This window comes from Ranitomeya variabilis, chromosome 2, assembly GCF_051348905.1.
Source record: "Ranitomeya variabilis isolate aRanVar5 chromosome 2, aRanVar5.hap1, whole genome shotgun sequence".
Classification (NCBI taxonomy): domain Eukaryota; kingdom Metazoa; phylum Chordata; class Amphibia; order Anura; family Dendrobatidae; genus Ranitomeya; species Ranitomeya variabilis.
The window spans coordinates 357114567-357142313 of record NC_135233.1 but is presented as its reverse complement, the minus strand read 5'-3'; the positions used below and the strand labels follow the sequence as shown (position 1 = coordinate 357142313).

Below are 27747 nucleotides of genomic sequence, written 5' to 3'. Positions count from 1 at the left end.
ATAAATCTCATCACAAGTATCGCACTTTACAATATAAATTATTAATACTTGTGTCCAGGTCTTATGAAAGTTGTGATCTCGTTTTGCTTTGGTACATGTCAACAAATGTCACATTTTCTCATTATCGTTACTTGGTACCCCTTTACTACAGGCAAAAGAAGTTGCATCGGAGAAGGTCTGGCACGGATGGAAATATTCCTCTTTTTTACCACCATATTGCAGAAATTTAACCTGAAATCAGTAATAGACAAAGAAGATATTGAAATCACCCCAGAACCAAATAAAAATGGAGTAATACCAAGGACCTACCAGATGTATGTGATCCCCAGATGATGGAAGAGCTACTAGAAAGTTTTTTGTTTTATTTTTTTGGTTGGTTAACCACTCAAACAAATTACAAGATCTCCTTCCTTCCTTGCCCTACTTTTGTCTGCTCATCACACAACCTCTCCAAGATCTTTCCCATCAATCCCCCATTTTGGGGGGAAATTGCTACCTCGGCACATTCTGTAACATTGTTTTCCATGATTGAAGCCTCCAAATGCAACCTGAAAAGCCTACAACCGTCAATAATTCTGCTGCCACCCAACTACCACTTTTCAACCCCCTTATATATTCTTTTCTACAATACCTTATACGTTGTAAGCCTTGTCCTCTTTACCTCTGAGCCAGGTTGTGACTTTTATTTCACTTTAATTGTAACCACTTTTTTATATTTTGTGCGTGTGAACCCATTTCATGTTCATGCACAGTACAACACCCTGGAATTAATAGCGCTTTAATATAAATAAAAAATAATTAGGGATTAGCAAATTGATTTCATTCTGCAAGAATCCGTTTCAGAGCATTTTTTAACTCCGAAAAGTTTGCGAATCTGTATAAGTCTTCATTTGTTTCATACAAATTGCCTGAAATAGCCATTGTCATGTTTCTGGATGCCCTCAGAAGAAGCAAGAGGCTAAACACATGTCTGGGTGAGGTGGACGCCTCTCTATCCAGGCTTTTTCCTGGATACAATCTCAGTAGACTTACCATATTACGGAAGGTATTAGTAACATCACAGCTATTTTCTAGTATTTATTTATGCATCCACATCATTACTTTAAGTGATTTTGTGTATATTATATTGACAGCAGGTTTGTTTGGCATTGTTTTATTGCTATAGGTTTTTCTTTGTGCATATGCTTTGATGCACTCTCTGACCCATTTTTTATAATTATGGGGAAGATCATTTGATGCTGATTTTATTAGCTTTCTATTCTTACTGAATGTTCTTCGATATTCATATAGCAATTTAGCCTTTATTATTCTGGTTAGTATGGAGTCCCCTGACTAGGAACTCTGTGATTTTTAATAATGTTTTTAGTAGAATTTCTAAATATAGATTTCTTGTGTTGCAATTTAATGGATCTCTTCCTCATTACGTATGATTATCTTCATACCAGAACCAGTGTTTTCTTGTGTTGTTTGAAGTGCCATTGATAGATTTACAGTGGACATATTTTAAATAATCAAGTTTGCCTTACTGTTGTCTGCTCATCACACAATCTACTCTTAGATCTTTCCCATGAATCCCCCATTTTTTGGGAAAATGCTACCTCGGCATATTCTCTAATGTTGTTCTCCATGATTGAAGCCTCCAAGCGCAACCTGAAAAGCCTTCAACCGTCACTAATTCTGCTACCACCAGAGCTGGGTTTAACCCCCTTATACATTGTCTTTTCCACCATATTTTGTAGGTTGTAAGCCTTGTCAGGGCAGGGTCCTCTTTACCGCTGTGCCAGTTTCTGACTTTTTTGTTGATGTTAATTGTAACTGCTTATTATCTTGTGTGTGAGCCCATTTAACGTTGATGTACAGTACAAAACCCTGGAATTAACAGTATTTTAAAAGTCCATTTCTGTCTGTATGCTTGCAATGGAAATCCCGCGTCGCTGATTGGATGTGGCTGGCCACGACCAATCAGCAATGTGGGATTTCCGGTAAGGGGTGTGGTCTCCACCATCACTGCCAGTGTACAGGACAGAGGAGCGGGAGAGTGCACCGGCCAGGAGGGAACGTGGAGGCGTCTGAACAGTGCGTGTACCGGCCCGGGTGAGCGAGGGTGGCGGGGAGGAAGCCGGGGACCGGGAGAGAGCTAAGAGTGGAGGGCAGAGGGGCTGCGAAGATGGCAGCCTGTGACGACCTATTGTGTGCGGGCACCCGGAGTCCTGCGTGTGCAGAGAGCTGTGGCGTGGGAACCAGGGCTCCGGGGAGAGGGAGCCGGGGACCCGACTCCCCCGCCGCATTGAACTATACCGGCGTCTGCCAGTACAGTTAAAATCAATAATGGAGGAGAGAGCGTCACTTGACGCTCCCTCTCCCATCATTCCCTGCTCTGCCTCTGACACTGCGGGTGCACAATGACATAATCGCGCACTCACTGTGTCCCAGGCAGTGCAGCGGCAGCCGCCGAGACAGGAGCAAGGAGCAGCGGGGGCACGAGGAGAGGTGAGGAATGTGTTTTTTTTTACTGGACTGTGGGGCCATTCTCGGAGGGGGAGGGGGGGAGAGATGTGGGCTGTGCTGTATACTACTGTGTGGGCTGTGCTGTATACTACTGTGTGCGCTGTGTTGTACAGTATACTACGCGGTCAGATAAAGCTATATTCCATATATGTCCATGTAGCTGCACAGCCTGTATGTGTATATATATCTCTATATGTAATCATCTAAGGGTCTACGCGTCTGTTTGTCTGTAACGGAAATCCCGGATGGCCGCGACCAATTATTGACAGGTATAGTCCGGCCGCAAATTGGCCCCTCCCTACTCCCCTCCAGTCAGTGCCCCCTCCATACTCTCCTCCAGTCAGCGCCCCCCGGTAAGGCAATGTGTCGCCCCATCCCGGACCCCTGCGCCCCCGGTTACCCCCAATTCGGGTTCACGTCGGCGTACGCACGAGCTCTGCTCCCGGCCTGCGGGCCCGGCATGGCGGCGAGGGGTCTGGAGCTCAGGTGGTGGGAGGCTGCTCGCAGGAGGAGAGGGGCGACCACACACAGCACAGCCAGGCCGGGCCGGGATCACAGGCTTCCAGGACTGATGGCGAGGAAAGGACGCCTTCATAGCACAGCGACCCCTGCAGGCTGGAAGAAGGTGGCGCCTCAAACTGCACTACAGGCTGCCCAAACCCTCCGACATCCTGCACCCCGAACCCCTGACATCCTGCACCCCAAACCCCCAACATCCTGCAACCAATCAGCGACAGGCACAGTCTGCCCGCGAATTGGCGCGGGATTTGAACCACGCTTCGCTGATTGGTCGACCGCCACCAATCGGCGATATTGGCACGAAATTTAACCCCCACTCACAGCGCAACATACATACATACATACATACATACATACATACATACATACATACATACATACATACATATTCTAGAATACCAGATGCGTTAGATTTGGGCCACTATCTAGTAAATAATAATTAGGGATGAGCAAATTGATTTCACTCTGCAAGTCAGTTTCAGAGCGTTTTTTTAATTCAGAAAAGTTAGCAAATCTGTATAATTCTTGATTAGCTTCATTGAAATCACCTAAAATAGCCATTGTCATGTTCCAGATAACGCAAGACAGATAAGAAGGATATCATGACCATGGGCTTGGCTGATAATGTAGTTCAGGCATCTCGGCCTATAGAAGTGCACATCATGTTTGACTTTAGAGGTCACCAACACCTCACAGCCCATGCAAGAGCTCAACTAGGAGATGCTGCTGCCTTTTTTTTTCTGGGGAATGTGTGTAGGTCATATGGTACATGGAATACAGATAGATTGTGTATGAGAAGAGAATTGTATGGATTTAATTATAAGAAATTTATATTGAAAAAACTTTGAGAGAAATCGGCAGGGAGCTGTGGCTGTCAGTGCTGCAGTTAAAAATCACAGTGTCCACTTCAAGTGACAATTCCGAACAACTTATTATTTTTTTCTAGTTTGTTTTATAGTTATGCAGTGCAAATGCCGCAACCATTATTTGTTTTCTTCTTCAAACTAGCAGTTAATCATTGAATCCTTACACGAGCACCTCGGACGATGTCGAATGAGACCTTCTCCTTCAACGCAACAGAAGTGGCGGATATCCTTTCAAAAGTAACCGCACCTAGCGATTTTCTTCAAATTCCTACTAAAGAACTCAAGAACCGCGACTTGGAACGTGAGTCCAGAAGAGCGGTTAACTTAGAATTGCACATCGTTACGATAGCTGATTACCTCCGAGTCCAGAGGATCCCACGGGGCCTACGGGTCCCTCTACAACCGACCTTCTTCAGGGAAGACAGAGTACTGCACAAAGTTTGAACACATTCTGAACAAATGCTCGGCGGACCTTATGACCTTAACCCTTTCTTATCTTCAAAAAAACCTGGATACGGTGAACACCCAAATAAATGCTATCGAAAGCCAACTGACCAGCACTATGCCCCAGGAGGAGTTCCAGGAGCTCAAGACAAAAAATCAAGAACAATTACGATCGCACAGATTAGAGGTAGAAAAGAGGAAAAGATCAAAGTTTCTACGGGACACCGAGGATTATTTACAGACCCGAGTCTACCAGTGGCGGGATTCTCGGCATTCCACCAGGCGACACAGCTCACTAAGCTCTTCTGGTTCCATCGACAGCAGGCCCGGTACCTCAAGCTCTTCTTCTTTTTTAGGGAACAACCGCGGCCGCCAAAAGGGAAAACGAGGTGGGGGCGCCAATGCCACCGGGGAACCCAGAAACCAGATGGCAACACGCTCTCAGGTAAAGACCTCCCACTAGTAGTCAACATTTCCTCAAAAAATTTGGACACGCATCAACTGGCCATACTTCAAAAGGGCTTATCGTTTTGCCCTATGTACAAGTTCAACTCATTTGAACTCAGCATGGACCTACAGAGGTTTTACCGTAACCTCAGACTACATGTCCATTTCTCAGCACAACCTCCTGCTTTGAATCCCTCAAGGCAGGACAAGACCTTACTTGAACTCCACAACCTGGGGCTTCGGACCCACAGTCTCTACATGCCACCACGTTCCAACCCTCCAGTGGAAACTTTTGTTTCCCTTGTAGAGAGAGATATTCACACATTGACTCGGGAAATGGAGCAGGGGAAGTTCCAGTTCCAGACCAATCTCTCACCTTCAGAGAAACTCTGAGACTAGTCGTTGATAATTAAACCAGCGGATAAGGGTGGGGCGACGGTAGTCATGGATAGGACTGATTATCTTGAGGAGGTGTATAGACAACTAGGGGACACAATGATGTACAAAATAATACCACATAACCCTTTGAATCAATTGGTACAGAAAATTGCACCGGTTATTGATTTTCACTTTCAAGCAGGCACTATTGATAATAAAATGAGAGATTTCCTCATCAAAAGGGACCCCATCACCCCTATATTTTATGTTTTGCCTAGAATACATAAAAGATTAGTCAAACCTCCTGGCCGGCCCATCGTTTCCCTGACCGACTCGGTCCTGTCACCACTATCAATGGTGCTGGAAAAAATCTTAACGCCACTAGTTAAAACCACTCGCTCTTTTTTGCTAGATACCAATGACTTCATTCAAGTCATTAGATCTCTGGGCCCTATATCCCCCTCCTCCTTCCTGATTACGTGGGATGTCAACAGCTTGTACACGTCGATAGTTCATGAGAAAGGCTTAGCAGCTACGGACAGACTCCTGAGTGATAACAAAATTGACATCAAAATCCGCCATTTCTGTGCCGACCTGTTGGGCCTGGTACTTAGAGAAAACTGCTTTATGTTTCAGGACACTTTCTATGCCCAACTACAAGGCACAGCAATGGGCGCGAACGTAGCGCCTCCGTATGCCGTAGCATATATGGCGGCCTTTGAAAATGACTACGTGTACAATCATCCCTTGTTCATAACCCACTGCAGGGTTTGGCGGAGGTATATCGACGATATATTCTGCGTCTGGGACGGTCCAATCGATTCACTCCTGTTGTTTGACCAACACATCAATAGCATCTGGCCCGAACTTGGATTTTCCATGCAGCATGACATGTCCAGGATTAGCTTTCTAGACACCTTAATTTACAAGGAGAGGGAGGGTCATTTGTCAATCGACTTATTTACTAAACCAACAGATCGTAATGGCCTCTTACACTTTACTAGCTGCCACCCACCCTCCATTAAGAACTCCATTCCCAAATCACAATTTCATAGGGTTGACAGGATTGTCTCCGATAAAAATATCAGAGAAACAAGACTCATTGAGATGGAGCAAAAATTCACCGATAGGGGCTACCCACAGGGGATCCTGATGGAGGCCAAACGGAACTTATCAAGGAGTAAACCCAATGATAGCCAAAAGAGAATCCCCTTTGTTTCCACTTTTCACCCTTTCTCTGGCCTTGTACAGTCTACCATAAGGAGACACTGGAATATCTTAACAAAAAGTTACCCTAACGTTCCAGAATTCAAAGTGCCCTTCCTGTCATGCTTTAAGCGAGCTAGAAACCTCAAGGATAGATTGGTCAATGCAGATGTTGGTTCAAGCACTACGGTCCCTAAGCAAACCTTTTTACAAACTCAGAGACGAGGTACATTCCCCTGCCTAAACTGTCTGCAGTAGCAATGTACAGAAGGGCCCCTCGGTCTTCCACCCCCAAACCAGCAAAGCCATCCCCATTAAAGGTTTTTTTTAACTGTGAGTCCACGTACGTGGTCTATGTTATCAAATGCCCATGCGGTCTGGCATACGTAGGGGAGACCACACAGACAGTGAGGGAGAGAGTGGCCCAACATAAATCTACTATTCGATGCAATAAAACGCACCTCCCCCTTCCATACCATTTTTCTGAAAAAAATCATAGCATTGCCCAACTCCGTTTCCAGGTTTTAGAACAGGTGGACATCCCTAGAAGGGGCCAAAACCACATCAGGATGCTCCAAAGGCCGGAAGCATACTGGATTTATACGCTACAGACTCTAGAACCTAAGAGATTAAACAGGGACTATGACGTCTCAGCTTTTTTGTAACACACTGTATACGTGTAATAATCTATTGATGTTGTATTTTGACCTTATTGGACTAATAATGTCTTGGTTTTAACTGTTTTGTTCTCCTTTGTTCCTTCACAGAACCGTTAATTGCACCCCTTGCACTGAGCACTTCACATGGTACAGTATCCGTATTTAATGCCATTATAATATAGAGTGTTAACTTTATCTCTATATTGTTAGTGTGACCACCATTCAGGGACCTGGTTTAATTTTCATGGTTGCCACTGCCACTGGGCTCTTTGTCCGGTATAGGTGTCCTCAGCCTGGTCCACACTTCAACTAGCCCGTCCTGCGCGATGTGTCTTTCTCTACACGCAGCCTCTGTCCCCATAGACACAGTTGGCCTGCTCCCTAATCTCTGTGCGCAGACGCCGCCATCTCCACAATTCTGCCCAATCCTTCCCGGATCTCGGCACCCCCTCTGCGCACGTGCGGCTCCTCCGGTCATGTGACCCTATGACGCGATGGGCCAGGTGACCTATTGATGGCGCGCACTTAAACCCGGAAGTGCCGCCATCTGCCAGCAGTCTCGGGAGCAGCGCGGCCCCTGCATCACGGCGCCAGTGTCTTCTAAGGTCCCAGGTACAGCAGCGCTCTTTATTAGCAGCGTTCGCCCCCGCCCCCTCTCCTGGCACCTTCCTTGGTCTGTTTGTCTATCGCTTGTATTTCCCTCCACAGTGCTACTACCTCTGCGAGCAACTCGCCTCTCTGCAGCTTTTTCCCCTTACTTTCATACTGATCAAGGTACCGGACATGGCACCAGGGAAGTATTGCTGTTCTGGGCTTATGAGTCTATATTTTGCATCATGATATGCATCTCTATTATGTTTCTTAGGCGTTATCCTCTCCCGGTCTCCTTCTGACGCTGACACCTGTGTGGGTCCATACACACATATTGTGGTCTCCAGGTATTAGTTTAGATCCTTGGGGGACATATTACCCTGGTTATACGCTATACATTATGTGGCTATACTGACATGCATACTATCTGTATATGCAGGCTCCTGGTGGTCACACATTAGACTGATGGTCATCACGGTATATTCAACAGGGCCTCATGCCCAGCCGCTTTGCATGACACCTGCACCATGGCATTATCTCATGTATTCATGTGTTTATCTTCTTTTTAGGCAGCTCACTGTGCACTGTAGCCACATGACCCCGCTCCTGGGGAGGTCACCTCGTAACCTGTATCCTTTTGGGGGGTTTATTAATCAATTTTCAATCCTTTTTTTTGATAACCCTTTGGCAAAACTTGGATACGTTCACTTCACTACAATTTTTCTTAAACACGTCCACAGTTCTTAGTATCTCCTGAGCTCACGGAACACCAGGCCGGATTCGCTCAGACCGCAACGGTTGTTGTTTGTCACCCAAACAAATGATGTATTTCATTGAGCAGAATGTATCATGTCTATATTTGTACTGTGCATCATGGATTTTGTCTAAAGAACCCTTTTTTGTTCCTTTGTACATGTACAGTATTTCAGTATTCAAAACTGTTTCTGATGAAGGTCTTGGATTAGACCGAAAACGTTTAAAATTTTGAACTGGATGCACCGAATAAAATGAATTTCTTGCCTTGCGAATAAAATCTCCTGAGTGCCAAGTATTTTTTTGCTTAGCAGTTAATCATTGTTAGTGTAGTTCAGTCCAGGACAAGTTAGTGTTTATTTCTCAAAGCGAGCCGTTCTGGCTTTGTATTGGCACATGGAGGAAAGCGTGGGCAGCTCTGTAAAATTCTTAGTAGGCAACCAAGCACACTAAATCATCAATGTGTGGAACAGCAATTATAGCAAGGAAAAGTACCTGTCTTTTACATCCCACTGGATTAATATTCTGTGTGGCAGCAATGATGATCTACAACCTCAACAAGGCCAGATGTTAGTTACACCTCTGTGGTTGAGCAGATCTGGTTTTAGCACCACGCCGCGCTTAACCTTTTCCCACACATCCAACTCAATGGACATTTTCATGTCCCAAACAGCATTAAGGCACAATGTTACTTCCACATTCCACCCTACAGACTGTGATTGTAGTAGTTATATATTGAGACGTAAGCCCCCCCCACACAGCTTAGATAGCTGTTCAAACAATGATTAATCGGTCAGCAGTGATTCCTGACTTTTCCATGCACTGGAAAATACTTTCTTTTTTTTAATCAGAAACAATGTTTACTAAGTAACCTATGTTATTTATATGCGTTATTGTTTTTTACTTACAGTACCTACAGGTGAATTTTTGTTCATTCTGTTGCTATCTTGGGTTTTGTCAGTTTTAATGGCTAGTGTGAACATGCTTCTATACAACATTACATGTATACAAACTTGTACTCCAGATCTTTTCTTTTTTTTTTGTTTTGCTTTAGATACTTGAACTCAAATAAACTACCAATGAAGTGAATAACCACAAATACATTAAAACTATTTATTAAAAGTTATAATTTTAATTAATACATAGAGTTTAAAAATATTAAAATTGATGGGGAGGTGTGCAACAGTTAAAGTTCACAGAAAAAAAACATGGAGATAGGGAATAGTAGTGTTGTATTCTCTAAAATTACATATGTCATACATAGCAAAAAAGAAGACAATCAACATATAAATAAATATTGAAATATATATACATATATATATATATATATATATATATATATATAGTTAATTGCAATGAAACATGTTTAAATTGCTATCTAGTAGCATATAGTGATCAGAGAACGTGCTAGGAGAAGGTGTTATCCGAACATGCTCATGTGCTAATAGCGTATGAGGGTATGGAGGATTTCCGCCAACTCATGGCAGCAGCTGTGCCTCGGTACTCTGTCCCCTACTGCCATGATTTCTCCTGGTATTGCATTTCAGCCTTGTACCAGCATATGTCCAGGAGCATCATCCATGCCCTTACCAACACTCTTACTGGGATTATCCACTTATCGAACGATATGTGGACCAGCACTGGTGGCTAGGGATGCTACATTTCACGGACACCAAACTGACTGAACATTGTGGAGGCTGGGGCCGAGTCACACCCTGGCACTGCACATGTGCTACCGACTCTGAGGATTGCTGGCCCTACTTCTGTCAGGGATTCCTCCACCTTCTGCACCAGTTTCTGTAACCCCTCCTGCTCCTCCTCATCCTCCCTCTCATGTGTTATCTCAGAGCATGAAGTCCACATCAACCAGAAGAAGCTCTGCAGCGCTGCCTCAGTGAAGCATCAACCGGCTCTGGTGAAGCTAATTTGTCTAGGAGACAAACTGCACACCCCGTCAGAGTGATTGAAAGGAAAAACATATCAGACACATCTGTAGCTCTTGCCACTGGACCTACAAACAGGCATGGTCATGTGTGATAAAGGCCATAACCTGGTGGCAGCTGTAAAGTTTGACAAGCTCACACACATACCATGTTTGACCCATGTGTTCAACTTAAGGCCCCGTCACACACAGCGACGCTGCAGCGATACAGACAACGATGCTGATCGCTGTGTGGTCGCTGGGGAGCTGTCACACAGACAGCTCTCTCCAGTGACCAACAATCAGGGGAACGACTTCGGCATCGTTGAAACTGTCTTCAACGATGCCGAAGTCCCCCTGCAGCACCCGGGTAACCAGGGTAAACATCGGGTTACTAAGCGCAGGGCCGCGCTTAGTAACCCGATGTTTACCCTGGTTACCAGCGTAAATGTAAAAAAAACCAAACAGTACATACTCACCATCTGATGTCCGTCAGGTCCCTTGCCGTCTGCTTCCTGCTCTGACTGAGTGCCGCCGTACAGTGAGAGCAGAGCGCAGCGGTGACGTCACCGCTGTGCTGTACTTTCACTTTCACTTTCCGGTGCTCAGTCAGTGTGGGAAGCAGACGGCAAGGGACCTGACGGACATCAGATGGTGAGTATGTACTGTTTGTTTTTTTTTTACATTTACGCTGGTAACCAGGGTAAACATTGGGTTACTAAGCGCGGCCCTGCGCTTAGTAACCCGATGTTTACCCTGGTTACCAGTGAAGACATCGCTGGATCGGTGTCACACACACCGATTCAGCGATGTCAGCGGGACCTCAATGATCAAAAAACGGCCCAGGCCATTCTGACACGACCAGCGATCTCACAGCAGGGGCCTGATCGCTGGTACGTGTCACACATAGCGAGATCGCTACTGAGGTCGCTGTTGCGTCACAAAACTTGTGACTCAGCAGCGATCTCGCTAGCGATCTCGCTATGTGAGACGGGGCCTTTAGTGATTCAGCGCTAAGAGTATAGAATCATCCTGATTTTAGAGATAGTATAGGGTCGTCCCGATTTGGGTACACCTTGTTGTTGTGGGATGGTTTTTACACTTTTTTGATCAAAAACAGTGTTTACTAATTATCCTACATTATTTTTATGCACTATTACTGTTTACTGACAACAGGGTACATGCTTATTTTGTTTCTGTCTTAGGTTTTGTCTATTAAACTAAAAACTCACATTTTATAAATCTGGGTTAAATATTATTTGTGTAGCTAATCATGCTCAGATTACACCTGCTTTTTAAAAATGTCAAGAGTAGCCCAAAAATAGCAAAAAGGCATATTTTTTTTGTCACAAAAAAATTCTCACAATTCTCACTCCGCTAGCAATGTGGAGTAAAATTAGAAAACAAAAATCGAAACAGAAGTGCAATATCTAAACATGAACTAAATTGAACAAACACTTTAATAAATTTAGAGCAAAGAAAGGCAACATAGCCACAAGGTAAACTCACTTTAAAAATTGTGATAACTTCCATTTGTTATGGTATTTTCTCCCCCTTGTGGCAGATATTAGCTGTAAGGGCCCCTTCACACTGGTCGATTCTGCTACGATTACGACGCATTTGCGTCATATTCGACATCGCAGTACGAGCTCGTAGCCAGCGGTCACACTCTACGATGTTAACGCTTTTTCTGACGTAGTTGCGATGTGAACGTCACGCGTCGCAATCGTACGCTACCCTTCACACCGCCATAGTCCTACGACTCCGAGCGTGACGTATTACCAGCATGGGCGTGCTAAAACGTCACGCCCAATCAGGAGACAGGTATGCGGAAGCCCAACCCACGTAGTCGCATTACGAGCTCGTATGACCGCCGTCACATACTACGATTTCGACCGCCACAGCGAGACATTTACGACGAAAGAAAGTTCTGCTCTTTCTTTCACATCGTACGATGCTGGGCTGCGTCGCAAATCGTAACGCCATGTCACACTTTGCAACCTCGGAACGAGGACGGATAAACGTCACAAATCGAACGCTCGTTCAGACTTTGATTGCACAGTGTGAAGGGGCCCTAAGTCAAATGGCTGAATGCCACAAAACACGCATGAAAATCTAAATGATTAAAGGAAAATCCTACAGAAAGCCGTAGTTAAAGAAAGCCTTATCGAAAAATTCAGTAAAACTAAAGAAAAATTTGCAAAATGTAGAACGTTTAGAATGTCATTTAAATGGTTTTCCTTTCACTGTTGCATATACTGTAGACAAAATCCTTTTGTAGCAGAGCTGCGAGGAACAGCCCTGAACGCAAGTGTATGATGTTACTTCCTGCTCAGATGGGGAGGGCGACAGACACAAAACAAGAGCGTCTCGCCCAGTGTACTGCAGCCATCGCCTGCACCGATTAACCCTTTACCTCCGCAGCTGACGCTACTTCTTCCAGTTGCACCTGAAGGAGCAAGGAGAACCTGGTGAGTCCAAGCTCTCTGCATGCTTCCTTCTTCTCTTTCAGAAACTACTGTTTTGGAAATCCTTTTCCTGGCATAAGGCCACGTTTTGCATTTGGTCAGTATTTTACATCAGTATGTTATCAGCCAAAACCAGGAGTGGGTGAAAAATACAGACGTGGTGATGTGTTTCTATTATACTTTTCCTCTGATTGTTCCTCTCCTGATTTTGACTTGCAAATACTGAGGTAAAAAAATGACCAAATACTAAACATGAGAACATGGCTTTAGAGTAGGCAGTCCACCTAATGTAATACTTTGGGCATCACTAACAAACCCTGTGCACTTCCCATGTGCAACCAGCCCCCTATAAAAGCCTTGTTTGGGTGCAATTTTAATACTAAGCAATCACCCCCTCCATGAACTGGTAGGTTGTGAGCGGTTGTCTCATTAGTATATTGCACCCGTGTTGCCGCCATCTTTACTGCATCCAGCATCATTAGTTCTATGACCTGGCCTGCGAAATACTGCTGCCCTTTTTTGCTGTGTTTAATGCACTTTAATGTCACTACCCAAGCAAAATTCCTCTGGTAACAGTTCTCTCATGATCCTCTTAGCAGTAGACCCACAAGTCCTAGCAATATCTCCTCAACAGTTTTCTTATTAACTCCTCAACAGTTGAACGACAAATCCCAGCAGTGGACGGTCTGGGGTCAGGAAAGGATCTAGCTTGGATCTTAAGATCCATATGCTTGGGGAACAGGGGACTCATTCCCTTAGATAAGCCAGGTGGCTGTGGACATCTCCTGGTGACCCAGCTGGTCTGTAGGGTTATCTTCTCCCCTCATACACGGAACATGTGGATGATTAGCACTTACTCTGTGCCTTTGATTTCTACTCTCCAAGATCAGACTCTCACCAGTCTGTAATGGAGGTTCACACACATCTCTCTATGAGGTAAAGAGGAGCAAAGTTTGCTGGAAGTTGTAGTCCAGGGAAGTGCAGCAAAAGAAGCTTTAATGTCTGCTGTAGTGACTGTCTGTGTATTGCCGACATCGGTAGACTCTGTACACAATGCAATACAGGGAAAATATGCATACTTGTAATGTGGACAAGCACCTATGCTGAAGACATACTTGGCACTAGGTGCAGGAGCGATCACAGGCTGAGCACAGTTTGTCAGAAGACACAAAGTAAAAGCATATTTCAGAGTGATGTTAGTGTAATGCTGAGCATATTGAACCACCTAAACACTCAGGAGGCTTGTCACTGCCTGAGATGGCCTAAGAGGACCTAAGCTTGTTATATTGGAGGTGCACCTGAGTTAGGCTGGTTTCACACTTGCATAGGGCAGAGCTGCAGAGGGCTGCGTAGTTCCTCTGTGAAGCCCCGCCCACTGCAGCACTTCTTCCATTCAGCCCCACCTGCGTCGGCATGCGTATTGTATGCAGTTGCCTCTGCATGCGTCATTTCGGTGCTGCGCCAACTGCAACAGAATGCAACATGTTGCGTTCGGCGCAGTTCAGCACAGCGTCAAAACCACGCACTTGCAGGCAACCGCATACATTCGCATGGTCTGCATACCCAATGTTAAAGATAGGTACGGTACGCAGGACGCATGCAGATGTAGGCGGAGCTGAGTGGAAGAGGTGCAGCAGTGGGCGGGGCTTCACGGAGGAACTACGCAGCCCTCTGCAGCTCTGCCCTACTCAAGTGTGAAACCAGCCTTACCATGGTAATAAGATGAGCGTGCGAGTAGAGGAAAGGCTGGTGGGGAAGATGCAGAGTTAGGATATGTGAGTAACAATGATTTGACTATATGCAGATGTATTTTTATTAGTGATAGATGTAATTTAATATTAAGACCTTTTGTTCCACAAGGAGAGATAATATGTTTAGGTGCACTCCACATCTCGCTCATCTTATTAGTTCACTGCTGAGCTGCATCCTGCCCTTCCAGGGAGAGACAAAAACTCTTGTCCATCTGCTGAGCTCCTTAGTGTGACAGAAAGTGTAAAGGTTACATGTTGTATATTGAAGTGCCTCTCCCTGAACACAGATTACAGGCTACAATGGAGCTAGGAGTATCCGGGACTCTTCTCCTCGTCGTCTTGATCAGCCTTATTCTATATTTCTTCACTTGGAGGAGGAACTTAAAAAAGAAAAAATTGCCCCCTGGACCACCACCACTGCCCTTACTGGGCACCATGCTGCATGTGAGCACTAAAGAAATGCCCCAGTCTCTGATGAAGGTGAGTCTTGAGTTCCCCAAAAATATTTTACACTGTTTGTACAACATGTCCTGCATTTTTATGTCATCATACTAAGGGTACTGTCACACAGTGGCACTTTGGTCGCTACGACGGTACGATCCGTGACGTTCCAGCGATATCCATACGATATCGCTGTGTCTGACACGGAGCAGCGATCAGGGACCCTGCTGAGAATCGTACGTATTAGCAGATCGTTTGGAACTTTCTTTCGTCACTGGATCTCCCGCTGTCATCGCTGGATCGTTGTGTGTGACAGCGATCCAGCGATGCGTTCGCTTGTAACCAGGGTAAACATCGGGTTACTAAGCGCAGGGCCGCGCTTAGTAACCCGATGTTTACCGTGGTTACCAGCGTAAAAGTAAAAACAAACAAACCGTACATACTCACATTCCGGTGTCCATCAGGTCCCTTGCCGTCTGCTTCCCGCTCTGACTGACTGCCGGCCGGAGCAGAGCACAGCGGTGACGTCACCGCTGTGATCTGCTTTCACTTTACGGCGGCACTCAGTCAGTGCGGAAAGCAGACGGCAAGGGACCTGAAGGACACCGGAATGTGAGTATGTACGTTTTTTTTTTTTTTACTTTTACGATGGTAACCACGGTAAACATCGGGTTACTAAGCGCGGCCCTGCGCTTAGTAACCCGATGTTTACCCTGGTTACCCGAGACCTCGGCATCGTTGGTCGCTGGAGAGCGGTCTGTGTGACAGCTCTCCAGCGACCACACAACGACTTTCCAACGATCACGGCCAGGTCGTATCGCTGGTCGTGATCGTTGGAAAGTTGCAGAGTGTGACAGTATACTGTACCCATAATATCACTAATTGACGCACAATAAGTTAGGGCAGGTGCAGACTGCTGTACATTTGCTCATCCAAGAGAATTGGGCTGATTATGCAAATCACACTCTGATCAGAGTTTTATCATAGTGTCAGAATAATGTGATCTGATTCTCTTCGCTGAGTAGAAGATGGAGAAAAAAATGTCTCCATCTTCTCTATTCTGTGAGGCAACAGAAAAACATAGGTCCAAGTGCAATTCTATTTTTTGTCGGATTGCAGTCAGACAGCAAATACACTCATCTGCAGTCTGCACGATCTCTAAGTCTACGTTCACATTTGCGGTCTGCGCCGCAGCGTCGGGCGCCGCAGCGTCGCCGCATGCGTCATGCGCCCCTATATTTAACATGGGGGCGCATGGACATGCGTCGCACTTGCGTTTTGCGCCGCATGCGTCACTGCGGCGCACGCGTCCGGGCGCAGAGGATGCAGCAAGTTGCATTTTTGCTGCGTCCAAAATCAATCAAAAAAAGGACGCATGCGGCGCAAAACGCAGCGTTGTGCATGCGTTTTGCTGCGTTTTTGTTTGCGTTGTGCGTTGCGGCGCCAACGCTGCGGCGCACAACGCAAATGTGAATGTAGCCTTACACGCTTGTCTGCACCTGCCTTAACACTGACAGGCTAGATAATATTCTGCACTACATAAGTAGGTCATGTTGTAATTTATGTGATAAAAGAATAGCATGTTCAAGTCCCCTTGGGGAATTAATATGCAATGCAAAAATATATTTAAAAAAAATGTTTACAAGTGCTTTAGAAATGCAAACAAAATAGAAAATCCAATTTTTCAAAATAAAAAAAAATGTTCTTTGTGTTGCGAATTACACTGAAAATAGGCAGCATTGGACATCAAATAAAACAGAAGAGAGACCCCTAGTGCTTGGTATAAAGAGGAATGAGATAGCGGTCTCGAAAGAGCGCTGTAAATCGGCCCGAAGCAATGGTTAGTTGATTGGGGTGGTGAATCTGCTGCAGCTCCAGCCATGTACCCTCAGATGGGCAAAATAGTGGATAAAAAGTGAATACACATGGTCAAAGCAGCGCTGAAGATCCATAGATAAAAAAATGATATACTTAATTCCACTACTAGTTTCAACGGACAACGCCGTCTTTATCAGGTGACTTTGCCACCTGATGAAGACGACGTTGTCCATTGAAATGCATAGTGGAATAAAGTATATCATTTTCTTTATCTCTTGATCTTCAGCACTCCTTTGACCTTGTGTATTCGCTTTTTATTCCCTGGTGCTTGGTGGCACTTTGGAGAGATTGTTCAAACTGGAAATGTCATTCTCAGTAAATAACGTACAGCAGAACCTGGCCTGCTCCTATGTCACAACCAGCAATCCTTCTATCTAGACTTTATTAAGTTTATTCTCATCTTGGTAGATGGATGTTGTAGGATAGTGCTTGCATTACTGTGCCCTTTTACAATTTACTGCTCACTGAAATTTGCAGACGTTCTATCGTTTACAGCCAGCAAGCGTCACATTGCTTGATCCAGCAAGCTTCAGTCCCTCTGTACTTTTCCCATATTGCAGATGAAAATCTGTATCAGCCAACAGCATGGGAGAGTACTCTGTCCAGATCAGGAGACAGGAGTAGAATGCTCCAGAAGATAAGACTATTTTAAAACCACATGTACGAAAAAACAATTTGGCCTGGACTTGAACTGAAGATATTGCCAAGTCTTGAACTGGCTAATTTGGTATATAGTAGATTTGAATATAATCACTTTTATTTTGTCTCTTCCAGCTCAGTGAGACCTATGGTCCAGTGTTCACCATCTACCTAGCCCACTTGCCTGCAGTGGTCCTTGTTGGCCATGATTGTGTGAAAGAAGCTTTGGTAGACAATGGAAATATGTTCAGCGGACGAGGACATTTTGAAATGTCTAATATACTCACCAATGACTGCGGTGAGTGACTGATCTTCCAGAGAGATAATTGGATTTTGAGTAACCAAATCACAGTATAAGGGTTTGCCTAATTGAAAAATATTATACAGCCTGGAATTTCTATATCGAATCTATAAATGTGCTAGGGATTTACAGCACTGTATCAAAAAGAAAAAACTGCTAAAATGTTGAGTGATTCTCAAATTCAATATTGTCAAATTTTCTCAATTCTGTGGGGATATTCAACTCACATTGAATAAATTCGGTATGACTTAAATCTACAGGAAGGAGGTTAAAAAAACAAAAATCATATACTCCTCTCTTTAGCCCTCCCCACAACTATCCTGTTGCCACTACTCTTTTGCCTGCCCGGACCTACAGTCAGCTCCTATTTTTTTCTTCTTTTATCTGCTGGCCTTTCAGTGGGCACTTTGGCTTATGCTGACCAAGCTCCCCTGTGTCACAAGGGGAACAATGTGAGACAATGACATGAGCAGCACAACAAAAGATTAATAAGATGGAAGAGGAACTGATGCAGGGACAGGTGGGGAGCAGCAGTGATAAGCCAGGTATAGGGAGGACCAAGGTCAGTCAAGTATATTTTTTTAACCCATTTTTAGCTCTTAAAATTCAGAAAAATGGAAGCCAATTTCCAATTTTTTTGAGAGGGAGGTTGGGTGGAGAAAATTAAAAGTAAATAGATCAAAATTTGATTTTGCCTAAATCCACAAGATTTCAGGAAATTTTAAAGAAATTCAAATTTTCACATATCTCTTAAAAAGATATATGAAATTTTATGAAAAAAAAAAAATCCCCCATAATATTAGAACATGGTTATTAAATTTAAAACAGCACATTTTTTTGTTATTAATTACAACAATTTTATAATCTCAGGAGTGGCATTCACCAACGGTGAGAGATGGAAACAGTTACGCAGGTTTACCCTTACCACTCTTAGAAATTTTGGAATGGGGAAGAGAAGCATTGAAGAACGTTTACAAGAGGAAGCGCGTTACCTGATAGAAGAGATTGAGAAAACTGGAGGTGAGCCTACAAAATTTAGAAATAAGCTTGTGAGATCATGTTAGTGATTGTTTTTAACCCCTTTTTCCAAGAGCCGAAACTTTTTTCCTTCGACAGTAAAATGGTGAAAAAGAAAAATTAAATTGTTCGACTTAAATACTGTCTCAGCCCAAAATTTTTCATTTTTATAATTTGTTATGATGCACTTTCTACCAAACACACCGTATGTAGTTTTACACTACTGTTTGGGCATATGGCAGTGCTCAGAAAGGAATTTGGCTATCGGAATGTCGATTTTATTTCAGCAGATTGTGGACGCCATTAGCAGAGCCCCCTGAGGTGACAGAATAGAATGCACAATCCTAAGTGACCCAGTTTTGGAAACTACAATGGGAGAGAGACATTTAGATTTGGAAGCTCAGATTTAGCTTGTTTTTTTTTTTTTTCGGAATGAAACCCAAATTCCAGAACTTTTGAAATACATCTGATGTGGAAACCCCCTATTTTTCTGTCAACAGATGATGGACCTGAGTGGAGATTTTTTTTTACGAATTTAGTTGACATTTTTATTGGTAGCATTTTGGAGAACACAGCATTTTTTGATTGCTTTTAAGGTTCATTTCATATTTAACCTGTGCTCAATGCTAAATAATTATGTTTGTTTTTTAGTTTTTTCTTTTTATCGAAATTTGAAGAAGAATAATCAAATAAACTCCGATGGAACCATTCACTATAATATAGCAGACTAAGTCAATTTGTAATGTCTGGCCTCTGTTCTGACATAATCCCATATTTTTAGGCCACCATTTTTGTGAACTAAAAGGATGCCTAAAGATGGACACCACCAGCAGATGCCAGATGAATCCATCTACCTCATTATTGTGATTATGTCAGAGATTAACAGCAGCATTTAAATGGTTAAGAGCTCAGCTCCACATGCCGCTGTTATTGGAAGATGCTGTCTTTATGAACTTGCAACAAAGACTGGGACCAAAAATATAAGGTTAATGTATTTCATATATCATGACGTTTAACACCATATCATAACATGCTACAAAAATACTTGATTTGCTGCACTCCACATCACCACCTCAGAATGGTAATACATAAATCACAGACATTCCATGACCGAGTATATTGAGATTGTTTTATTTTTTTTTAATGCTGGCTATCTTGTGCAACACCTCTCAGTATATGTCAAACGAAAGGTCAGGGTAAGGAGGAACACCTCTACATTCCTTGGTCATTGATTCAAAACATATGGCAATCTCCTTGCAGGCACCTCCTTTGACCCAACTCATATGCTGACCCTGGCTGTCTCCAATGTTATCTGTTCCATTGTGTTTGGAGAACGTTTTGACTATGAAGATGTCAAATTTAAGACACTTGTATCGTTATTAAAAGAAATGGTTCTTCTTATGTCTTCCACTTGGGGAATGGTAAGTTAATATTTGACAACACTCTTGGTAACGTCTCTGTGCTCTACCGTAGCAAAGAACTACAAAATATCTAACATGAGAAATGCTAGTTATTCAGAATAAACTTACTGACGCTCCTGTTTCACCCCTTTTTTTCAGCTTCTCAGTGTCTTTCCCAAGATTTTCAGCATTGTTCCCGGACCCCACCAAAAGATATTCACACATATTGAGAAACTGAAAGTCTTCGTCTTTGAGTCCTTGAAAAGTCACAAAGCAACATTTGACCCAAATTGTCCTCGGGATTTCATTGACTTCTTCCTAATAAAGATGGAGGAGGTAATATATTTAATAATATTTAAAAAAGTGACCAACTACAATGCCAACGAAAGACTGATAATTATAAACACTCTGTGACCTTGCAGGAGAAGAACAATCCGAAAACTGAATTCCACTCTGATAATTTATTTGGCACTGTCATGGACCTCTTTTTTGCTGGCACGGATACAACAAGTACAGTCCTGAGATATGGTTTACTCTATCTGCTCAAATACCCAGAAGTGGAAGGTGAGCACCTCTTCATAGTATCTTAACAGAGGGCTGTTAAAGCTTTTGTGAATATTGCTGATTTTATGCTGCGAGAAGATAGGTAGTCTTGATAGGACTGTCTCATACCCTGTAGGACCTGTCATGTCCAGCATTAAATGGGTGCTATCAAACTTTGTTCTATTTTACCCCTAAGTCTCGATCTATTTAATGTTGTAGTCCAATATTTTTTCAAATATACTTTAATCAAAAAATTCCTATCCCTCCCTCACTACTCTAACTTCTTTTTTTTCTTCCTACTACTTCCTGTTTGATGCTTCATTCATTGCTTGCTGGGGTACTCAAATGAGTAGTCATCAGCGGCGTCCATTTCAGGGGCTAGGCTGGTCCCTGCTCTAATGAGCATGCGCTGGCTGTCAGTTTTGATGTATGCTCAGTAGGATCTTGTCACTGTGCACTGACAATGCTCTCTCATGTCAGTTCTGATCAGAAGGGATAAGCCAGCAACAGAGTACACTGTCATTGCACTATCCATTGATTGGAATAGCCATTGTGTACAGCCACATTTTCTTTGTGGTGGGGCTACAGAAAAATGAGTCACATGCTTCAGGGTTTTCCCTCCATAAACGGCTAAGGGTTCCACGAGTGTGACATTTTATGATCAATTTACTCTTAAGTGTGGGACCCTTGAAACAAGTAGGAATTTAATAAATTAAACTCATGTGGTTTAAAAAAAAAGCAAAAAATATACGTCCTAAATTATTTTCTTTATGGTCCCAAACTTTAGATTTTTAGCTCTTCCAATAATCTTGCATCTATTTTAGTTAAACTTTCATTGGAGCCTCTATTTGTAGAATGCAAAAGCTGAGGGAATTTTGTTTAACCTCTTATTAATAGTGTTGAGCGATACCGTCCGATACTTGAAAGTATCGGTATCGGAAAGTATCGGCCGATACCGGCAAAATATCGGATCCAATCCGATACCGATACCCGATACCAATACAAGTCAATGGGACTCATGTATCGGACGGTATTCCTGATGGTTCCCAGGGTCTGAAGGAGAGGAAACTCTCCTTCAGGCCCTGGGAACCATATAAATGTGTAAAAGAAAGAATTAAAATAAAAAATATCGCTATACTCACCTCTCCGACGCAGCCGGGACTTCAGCGAGGGAACCGGCAGCGTTGTTTGTTTAAAATTCGCGCTATTACTTGGTTACGTGAATTCCCGGCTTGTGATTGGTCAGGTCGGCCATGTTGCCGGGACGCGGACCAATCACAGCAAGCCGTGACAAAATTACGTCACGGCTTGCTGTGATTGGTCCGCGTCCCGGCAATATGGCCGCCCTGACCAATCACAAGCCGTGACGTCACGGGAGGCTGGACACGCGCTCACTTTAAAATGGGCGCGTGTCCAGCCTCCCGTGACGTCACGGCTTGTGATTGGTTGCGCCGCGGTCAACCAATCACAAGCCGGGAGGCTGGACGCGCTCATTTTAAAATGGGCGCGTGTCCAGCCTCCCGTGACGTCACGGCTTGTGATTGGTCAGGGCGGCCATATTGCCGGGACGCGGACCAATCACAGCAAGCCGTGACGTAATTTCGTCACGGCTTGCTGTGATTGGTCCGCGTCCCGGCAACGTGGCCGACCTGACCAATCACAAGCCGGGAATTCACGTAACCAAGTAATAGCGCGAATTTTAAACAAACAACGCTGCCGGTTCCCTCGCTGAAGTCCCGGCTGCGTCGGACAGGTGAGTATAGCGATATTTTTTATTTTAATTCTCTCTTTTACACATTTTAACATTAATGTTGTTGCGATACCCGATACCCGATACCACAAGAGTATCGGAATCCCGGTATCGGAATTCCGATACAGCAAGTATCGGCCGATACCCGATACTTGCAGCATCGGAATGCTCAACACTACTTATTAATCATCTTGGATAATAAGACTGTTAACATAGAAATCCTGGATTCCAAGTAGATATTGTATTCAATTGCCATATACCATGGAAAATGCTCTATGAGATCTCAAACCAACAGGAATTTTTTTGTATTTGTTGACCCCAGAACAATGAAACACTGGATCTTGAATTTTGTAAATTAATAATTTCTGTTTATTTCCTAAATAGTTTGCACTATTATCCTACGATGCTTCACAATAATAAATATGTCATGGCAATATTAGGTTAAGGAAATTTTTAAAATCTTGGTTAACTCTTTAATCTAATAATTATAATATGTGCACATAAAGGTAAGATTCATGAGGAGATCGATCGTGTGATTGGCCAAAATCAATGTTCTTCTGTAGAAGATCGAGTCCAGATGCCTTACACTGATGCCTTTATACATGAAACTCTCAGGTGTGCGGACATCACACCACTGGGAGTGATACGGTCAACAGTTGAGGAGACAACATTCCGAGGATACCACCTTCCCAAGGTCAGAATCAAAAGATCTGCGAGCACAGCGTGAGGTGTGGGATGTATGTGACATTTTCTATCAACTTTGATTTTATATTTGCCATGGGTCTGACTTAAATCCAAAGAAAAGTGTTTTATGAAGGTCAAAGTAAATTGACAGTAAAAAGAACATCCCATGAACGGAAACCCTATACGATTCTGGTGTTGACAGTTGTTCAATTGTTCTTTTATTTGGGATGCAAAATTCATGTTCTGTTATCCATCTTTGCAGGACATCATCATTTTTCCTATGTTGTCATCTGTATTGAAAGATCACAAATGTTTTAAGAACCCGGAAAAATTTGATCCCACAAACTTCCTGAATGATGATGGCAGCTTCAGGAAGAACGAGGCGTTTGTACCTTTCTCGTTAGGTAATGTTTATGATTATTGTTCCATAAGTGAATATTCCATTGTTCATCATGCTTTCCCAATTTAATCATCACAATGATATTGATTGTCGGGAATAATCAAATAGTTAAATGAAAAGTGTATAACAGTGGTGGTCAAAGTACTATTGGTTCTCTGTGATTGATAGCGCTGATGTGCAGGATTTCAGCAGCGCTCACTCAAGACAGTGCTCACTCAGCTGAAACCAGCTTTGTCAAAAGGAGATGGAGGTAGAGATGGGTCGACAAACTCTAAGTCATATTTGGCACAGGTCCAATGAATTTTAGGTTGAAAGGTATTATTATTGTTGGGTTAAATTGCCCTACATAACAATTGCATAGTTTAGCAAATCATCTTGCCCTGACGTATTCTCTTTAAGCATCAAAGCCTTTGAGCTGGAGCGAGCTGCAACTGGGGCAAGTATCACAATGTAAGTTTTCTCCACCCTGAGTAATAGCCTATCAGGAGTATTATACTTTCTAATGCAAATTATTGCTGTGAGGTTCAGGTCTTTAAGACATATATCAGTATATTACATAATATTACATAACTTTCAGATTGGCTACATGTCATTTATGTATCCCCTTTCCACAGGCAAAAGAAGTTGCATTGGAGAAAGTCTGGCACGGATGGAAATATTTCTCTATCTTACCACCATATTACAAAGATATAACCTAAAATCAGTAGTAGATGCTAAGGATATTGAAATCACCCCAGAACCAAATAAAAATGGAATGCTACCAAGAACCTACCAGATGTATGTGATCCCCAGATGAAGGACATGTTCCTAGGAAACCTTTCCTTATTTGCTTTTCCACTAACCATTGTATTAAATAGAGGTTAAGGGATGTTTGTTATAAAATGATATAGGTTTTTCATTAAAAAAAAAAAATCTATGTTAAAAGTTTACAGCATGACCCATTGTTGTGTGTTATTTCGGTGTAAGCAAAGGTAACACACGTGGTAGCAACACAGATTAGCGGATTGATCTACTTCACAACAAATTTCTTGAATTTTGCAGGTCCCCGCAAACTCAAAAACTCTGTGATTCATTACACGCAGAGGAGAATTCGACAGTGATACACACATACAGTAATTTTTCAGTATTGCGACTTACGGTAGATTTTTTTCATCGCAAATCGGAATTTTGAGGGAAAATTCGATGAAGCTGGTGAATTTCAATCGATCTGACCAGCTCTAGATGGCACTTTTCTGTGCTTCACAGCCTTCATTTAGTGATTTACTGATTCTTTCGAGTGCCATAATAAGAGTATGTTCACATGTTCAGTATGTGGTCAGTATTTTACATCAGTAGTTGTAAGCCAAAACCAGGAGTGGAACAATCACTGGAAAAGTATAATAGAAACATGAGCACAATGTCTGTATTTGTCACACACTCCTTTTTTTTGTGCTTATAAATACTTACGTAAAATACTGACCAAATACTGAGCGTGAGAACATGGCCTAACAGAGGTTCACCTTTATAAGCACAGTATTGTTTCTCTCTATAAAATCTAACAGAAAATGGTTTTCTGTCTGATTCTGTTAAAAATCTCTGTACAGAATTGGAGGAATGATGAGGCCATACCTGACCTTTAATGATATGCTTCTGTACAACCTGAAGTTTGTATAGAACTTTAATACATCTCTGGATATAAGGACAAACTAATATGATTGTTGGTGAGTGATTTAATAAAACTGATGGATCCAACCGCACCATCCAATCATTGATTCCATATTTTTTTTTTAAATTTGTTTATTAACAACAAAATAAGTAATGTTACAAACATTTTGCATCCAAGATTGTTGAATATAACACGTGGTACATATAAAATGTGAATTATTAAGCATAAAATAAAATACAACTGTCGTCTATACCAACGTTATATTGTGATTATTAAAGCTGTTGGACCGATTGTAACATATGAATTATATAAATGGAGAACCTCAGAAAACCAGAACACTTGAATTAAAACTGTATCTACTCTAACTACTAATTCGGCGCCGTACCTCGTACCTGACCCTCCATGCGATATCCCCAATCCACGACAAGTCTACAGAGTAAGATGGGATGAATTCCACCTACCCCAGATTTTTTCAAGTTTACCCGGGCACCCTCTGTTCTGGTATAACGTGCGTTCATATGCAATGATCGAGTTGACCAACTCAATCCACGCTCTCGTGGATGGACCCGTGTTCCCCATCCACCGCAAAGCCAGTACCTTCCGTGCCATAAAGAGCGTCTCACGTAAGAAAGTATCGATGTAATGGTCCCAAGTCTCCTTTTCCCATACTCCAAATATACAAACTAGTGGGTTAAGGGGAACTGGAATTGATAGCAGTGATGTTAGTAGCGATGTTACCTCTCTCCAGTATTGAAGGACAACGGGACAACTCCATATCATGTGAATGAAGTCTGCATCTGAGAAGTGACATCGCATACACTCTGATGTTTGAAACCGACCCATCTTAAAAAGCCTTGTCGGAGTTAAATACGATTGGTGTATTATATATAGTTGAGTCATCCTGTTATTAACTGACGGGGATACTTTAATCGGGGATTCGAGAATGTCTCCAAATTCCTCCTCCTGCATATCAGAAAGAAGTCCCCCCCACTTCCCCTTAATAGAGTTAACAGTAGACGCATCTCCCGAAGATAGCATATAGGTATATAGGGAGGAGATAAGACCTTGGGGGCCCTGCGATTTAAGAATTCCTATCAAGGGTAGAGAGGATATAGCACGACCTGCACACGCCTGTCTCATATATGATTGTACGGCTGATCTTAGCTGTAGATATCGGAAAAATTGGGATCTCGGAATATCATGCTTGGTTCGCAATTGCTCAAAAGACATGAAGACCCCCCCATCATACAGATCACCTATTGAGGAGACACCATGTCTGATCCAGAAGTCAGCAGATGGGTGATTCAATAAAATTGAAAAATAGCCATTTTTCCACAGGGGCATCTCCGCCACAATATCTTTGAATCCTACAGTTTTTTTCAATTTGCCTCCAAACCGACCGCGCGAAGCGAAGCAAAGGTAACATACGAGGGACATTGATTTTTTTCCAATTCTAGAAAGTTTAGTGGACAGTCCATTTGAGCCGCTTGAAGAAGATGACTTTCAGAGTTAGGAAGGTAATTATTGGGCATCCATTTATTAAGAGCTCTGACCTGACCAGCCAAATAATATAAATAGAAATCTGGCACCGCAGCCCCACCCCCTTGCTTTGATCTCTGTAGCGTAGACAGCTTAAGTTTGGGCCTAGATTTCCCTCATATAAAAGTTGTGATTTGAGAATTCAGACTTGTAAAGAAGAATTTTGGGATCAGCACAGCACTGTGTTGAAGACATTAACTGATCTTGGGGAGCAATATAATTTTGATTAAGTTGATACGGCCGGCTACAGATAGCGGAAGTTTGCTCCAAGCTGCAAATTTAAGTTTAACTAATTCTAACAACGGGAATATATTAAGTTGTAGATCAGATCTACTACCTTGAGAGATATGTATACCCAAGTATTTAAAACTGGGTACAATAGGGAGGGAGGAAAGGGTCCCAAGGCCGGGCAATGGATTATGGGAGAGGGGCATCAACGCCGACTTACCGACATATCCCAATTTATATAAAGGCCCGAGTGTCTACGACATTTATCTATAGTGGCAATTACCCGCGGTAATCTCACCTCCGCCTCATCCATAAATATCACCATATCATCAGCATATAGACCAATAGTGTCCACACGACCAGCTATATTTATACCTTTAATATCAACAGAGGACCTTATACGTATTGACAGGGCCTCTATCGCAAGGGCGAAGAGGGCTGGGGAGAGGGGGCACCCCTGGCGGGTCCCTCTATATAGTGAGAAGGATTTAGAGATGGAGCCATTAACAATTATATGGGCCTTGGGTTTCATATACAATAGACCCACCCATTTCAAAAAAAAACAAGAGTGGTGCCAATATATTGTGATACTTCCTGTATAATTCAATGGGAAACCCGTCTGGACGAGGGGCCTTCCCAGAGGCCATATCCATCAACGCATTCTCAACCTCCTCCAAAGTAAACTCCGCGTCCATAAAGGCTCGCTGAGCTGGGGTCAATAGGGGAAATGTTACATCTGATAAATAATCCAGGTTCTCAGAAATATCAAAG

The 27747-nt window shown here is 43.0% G+C and overlaps 3 protein-coding genes across 8 annotated transcripts in view; all 3 read left to right on the top strand.

The window, feature by feature from the left end:
- The window catches only part of LOC143805892 (cytochrome P450 2C8-like), a 37100-nt gene extending 35695 nt beyond the window's left edge, over positions 1 to 1405 (top strand). For both annotated transcript variants that reach the window (XM_077285639.1, XM_077285640.1), the window contains one exon: positions 152 to 1405. In XM_077285639.1, coding sequence (XP_077141754.1) covers positions 152 to 333 — 182 coding nt within the window. In that variant the 3' untranslated portion in view covers positions 334 to 1405. The remainder of the gene's footprint in view (positions 1 to 151) is intronic.
- On the top strand, positions 908 to 12639 carry LOC143805894 (uncharacterized). 4 transcript variants are annotated; one of them, XR_013221350.1, is made up of 7 exons: positions 908 to 1045; positions 4036 to 4782; positions 7136 to 7174; positions 7736 to 7801; positions 7893 to 7965; positions 8058 to 8247; positions 8359 to 8669. XR_013221350.1 is itself a non-coding variant. In XM_077285643.1 (7 exons), the coding sequence occupies exons 2-7, from the start codon at positions 4353 to 4355 to the stop codon at positions 12609 to 12611; spliced, it is 723 nt and encodes a 240-aa protein (XP_077141758.1). In that variant the 5' UTR covers positions 908 to 1045; positions 4036 to 4352; the 3' UTR covers positions 12612 to 12639. The 4 variants fall into 4 exon arrangements, 2 of the variants coding, with proteins under 2 accessions (XP_077141758.1, XP_077141759.1); XM_077285643.1 differs by lacking the exon at positions 8359 to 8669 and adding an exon at positions 12557 to 12639 and having other exon boundaries at positions 8188 to 8247; XM_077285644.1 differs by having other exon boundaries at positions 8188 to 8247.
- On the top strand, positions 12621 to 25461 carry LOC143805889 (cytochrome P450 2G1-like). Of its 2 annotated transcripts, XM_077285635.1 has the most exons (10): positions 12621 to 12763; positions 14799 to 14991; positions 17605 to 17767; positions 18641 to 18790; positions 20048 to 20208; positions 20347 to 20523; positions 20610 to 20751; positions 22987 to 23174; positions 23427 to 23568; positions 24179 to 25461. In XM_077285635.1, exons 2-10 carry the CDS (start codon positions 14812 to 14814, stop codon positions 24358 to 24360), a joined length of 1485 nt encoding a protein of 494 aa, XP_077141750.1. In that variant the 5' UTR covers positions 12621 to 12763; positions 14799 to 14811; the 3' UTR covers positions 24361 to 25461. The 2 variants fall into 2 exon arrangements, with proteins under 2 accessions (XP_077141750.1, XP_077141749.1); XM_077285634.1 differs by lacking the exon at positions 12621 to 12763 and having other exon boundaries at positions 14460 to 14991.
- The last annotated feature ends 2286 nt before the right edge of the window (positions 25462 to 27747 follow it).

Bases quoted from the DNA above. Each gene is read 5' to 3' on its own strand.
- LOC143805894 (XM_077285643.1), top strand. From the start codon at position 4,353: ATGCTCGGCGGACCTTATGACCTTAACCCTTTCTTATCTTCAAAAAAA. The intron at 7,175-7,735 runs GTACAGTATCCG...TTCCCTCCACAG, and splicing joins TGCACTGAGCACTTCACATG to TGCTACTACCTCTGCGAGCA. The intron at 7,966-8,187 runs GTATTAGTTTAG...TCTTCTTTTTAG, and splicing joins ACACATATTGTGGTCTCCAG to GCAGCTCACTGTGCACTGTA.
- LOC143805889 (XM_077285634.1), top strand. From the start codon at position 14,764: ATGTTGTATATTGAAGTGCCTCTCCCTGAACACAGATTACAGGCTACA. The intron at 14,992-17,604 runs GTGAGTCTTGAG...TGTCTCTTCCAG, and splicing joins TGCCCCAGTCTCTGATGAAG to CTCAGTGAGACCTATGGTCC. The intron at 18,791-20,047 runs GTGAGCCTACAA...ATCTCCTTGCAG, and splicing joins AGAGATTGAGAAAACTGGAG to GCACCTCCTTTGACCCAACT.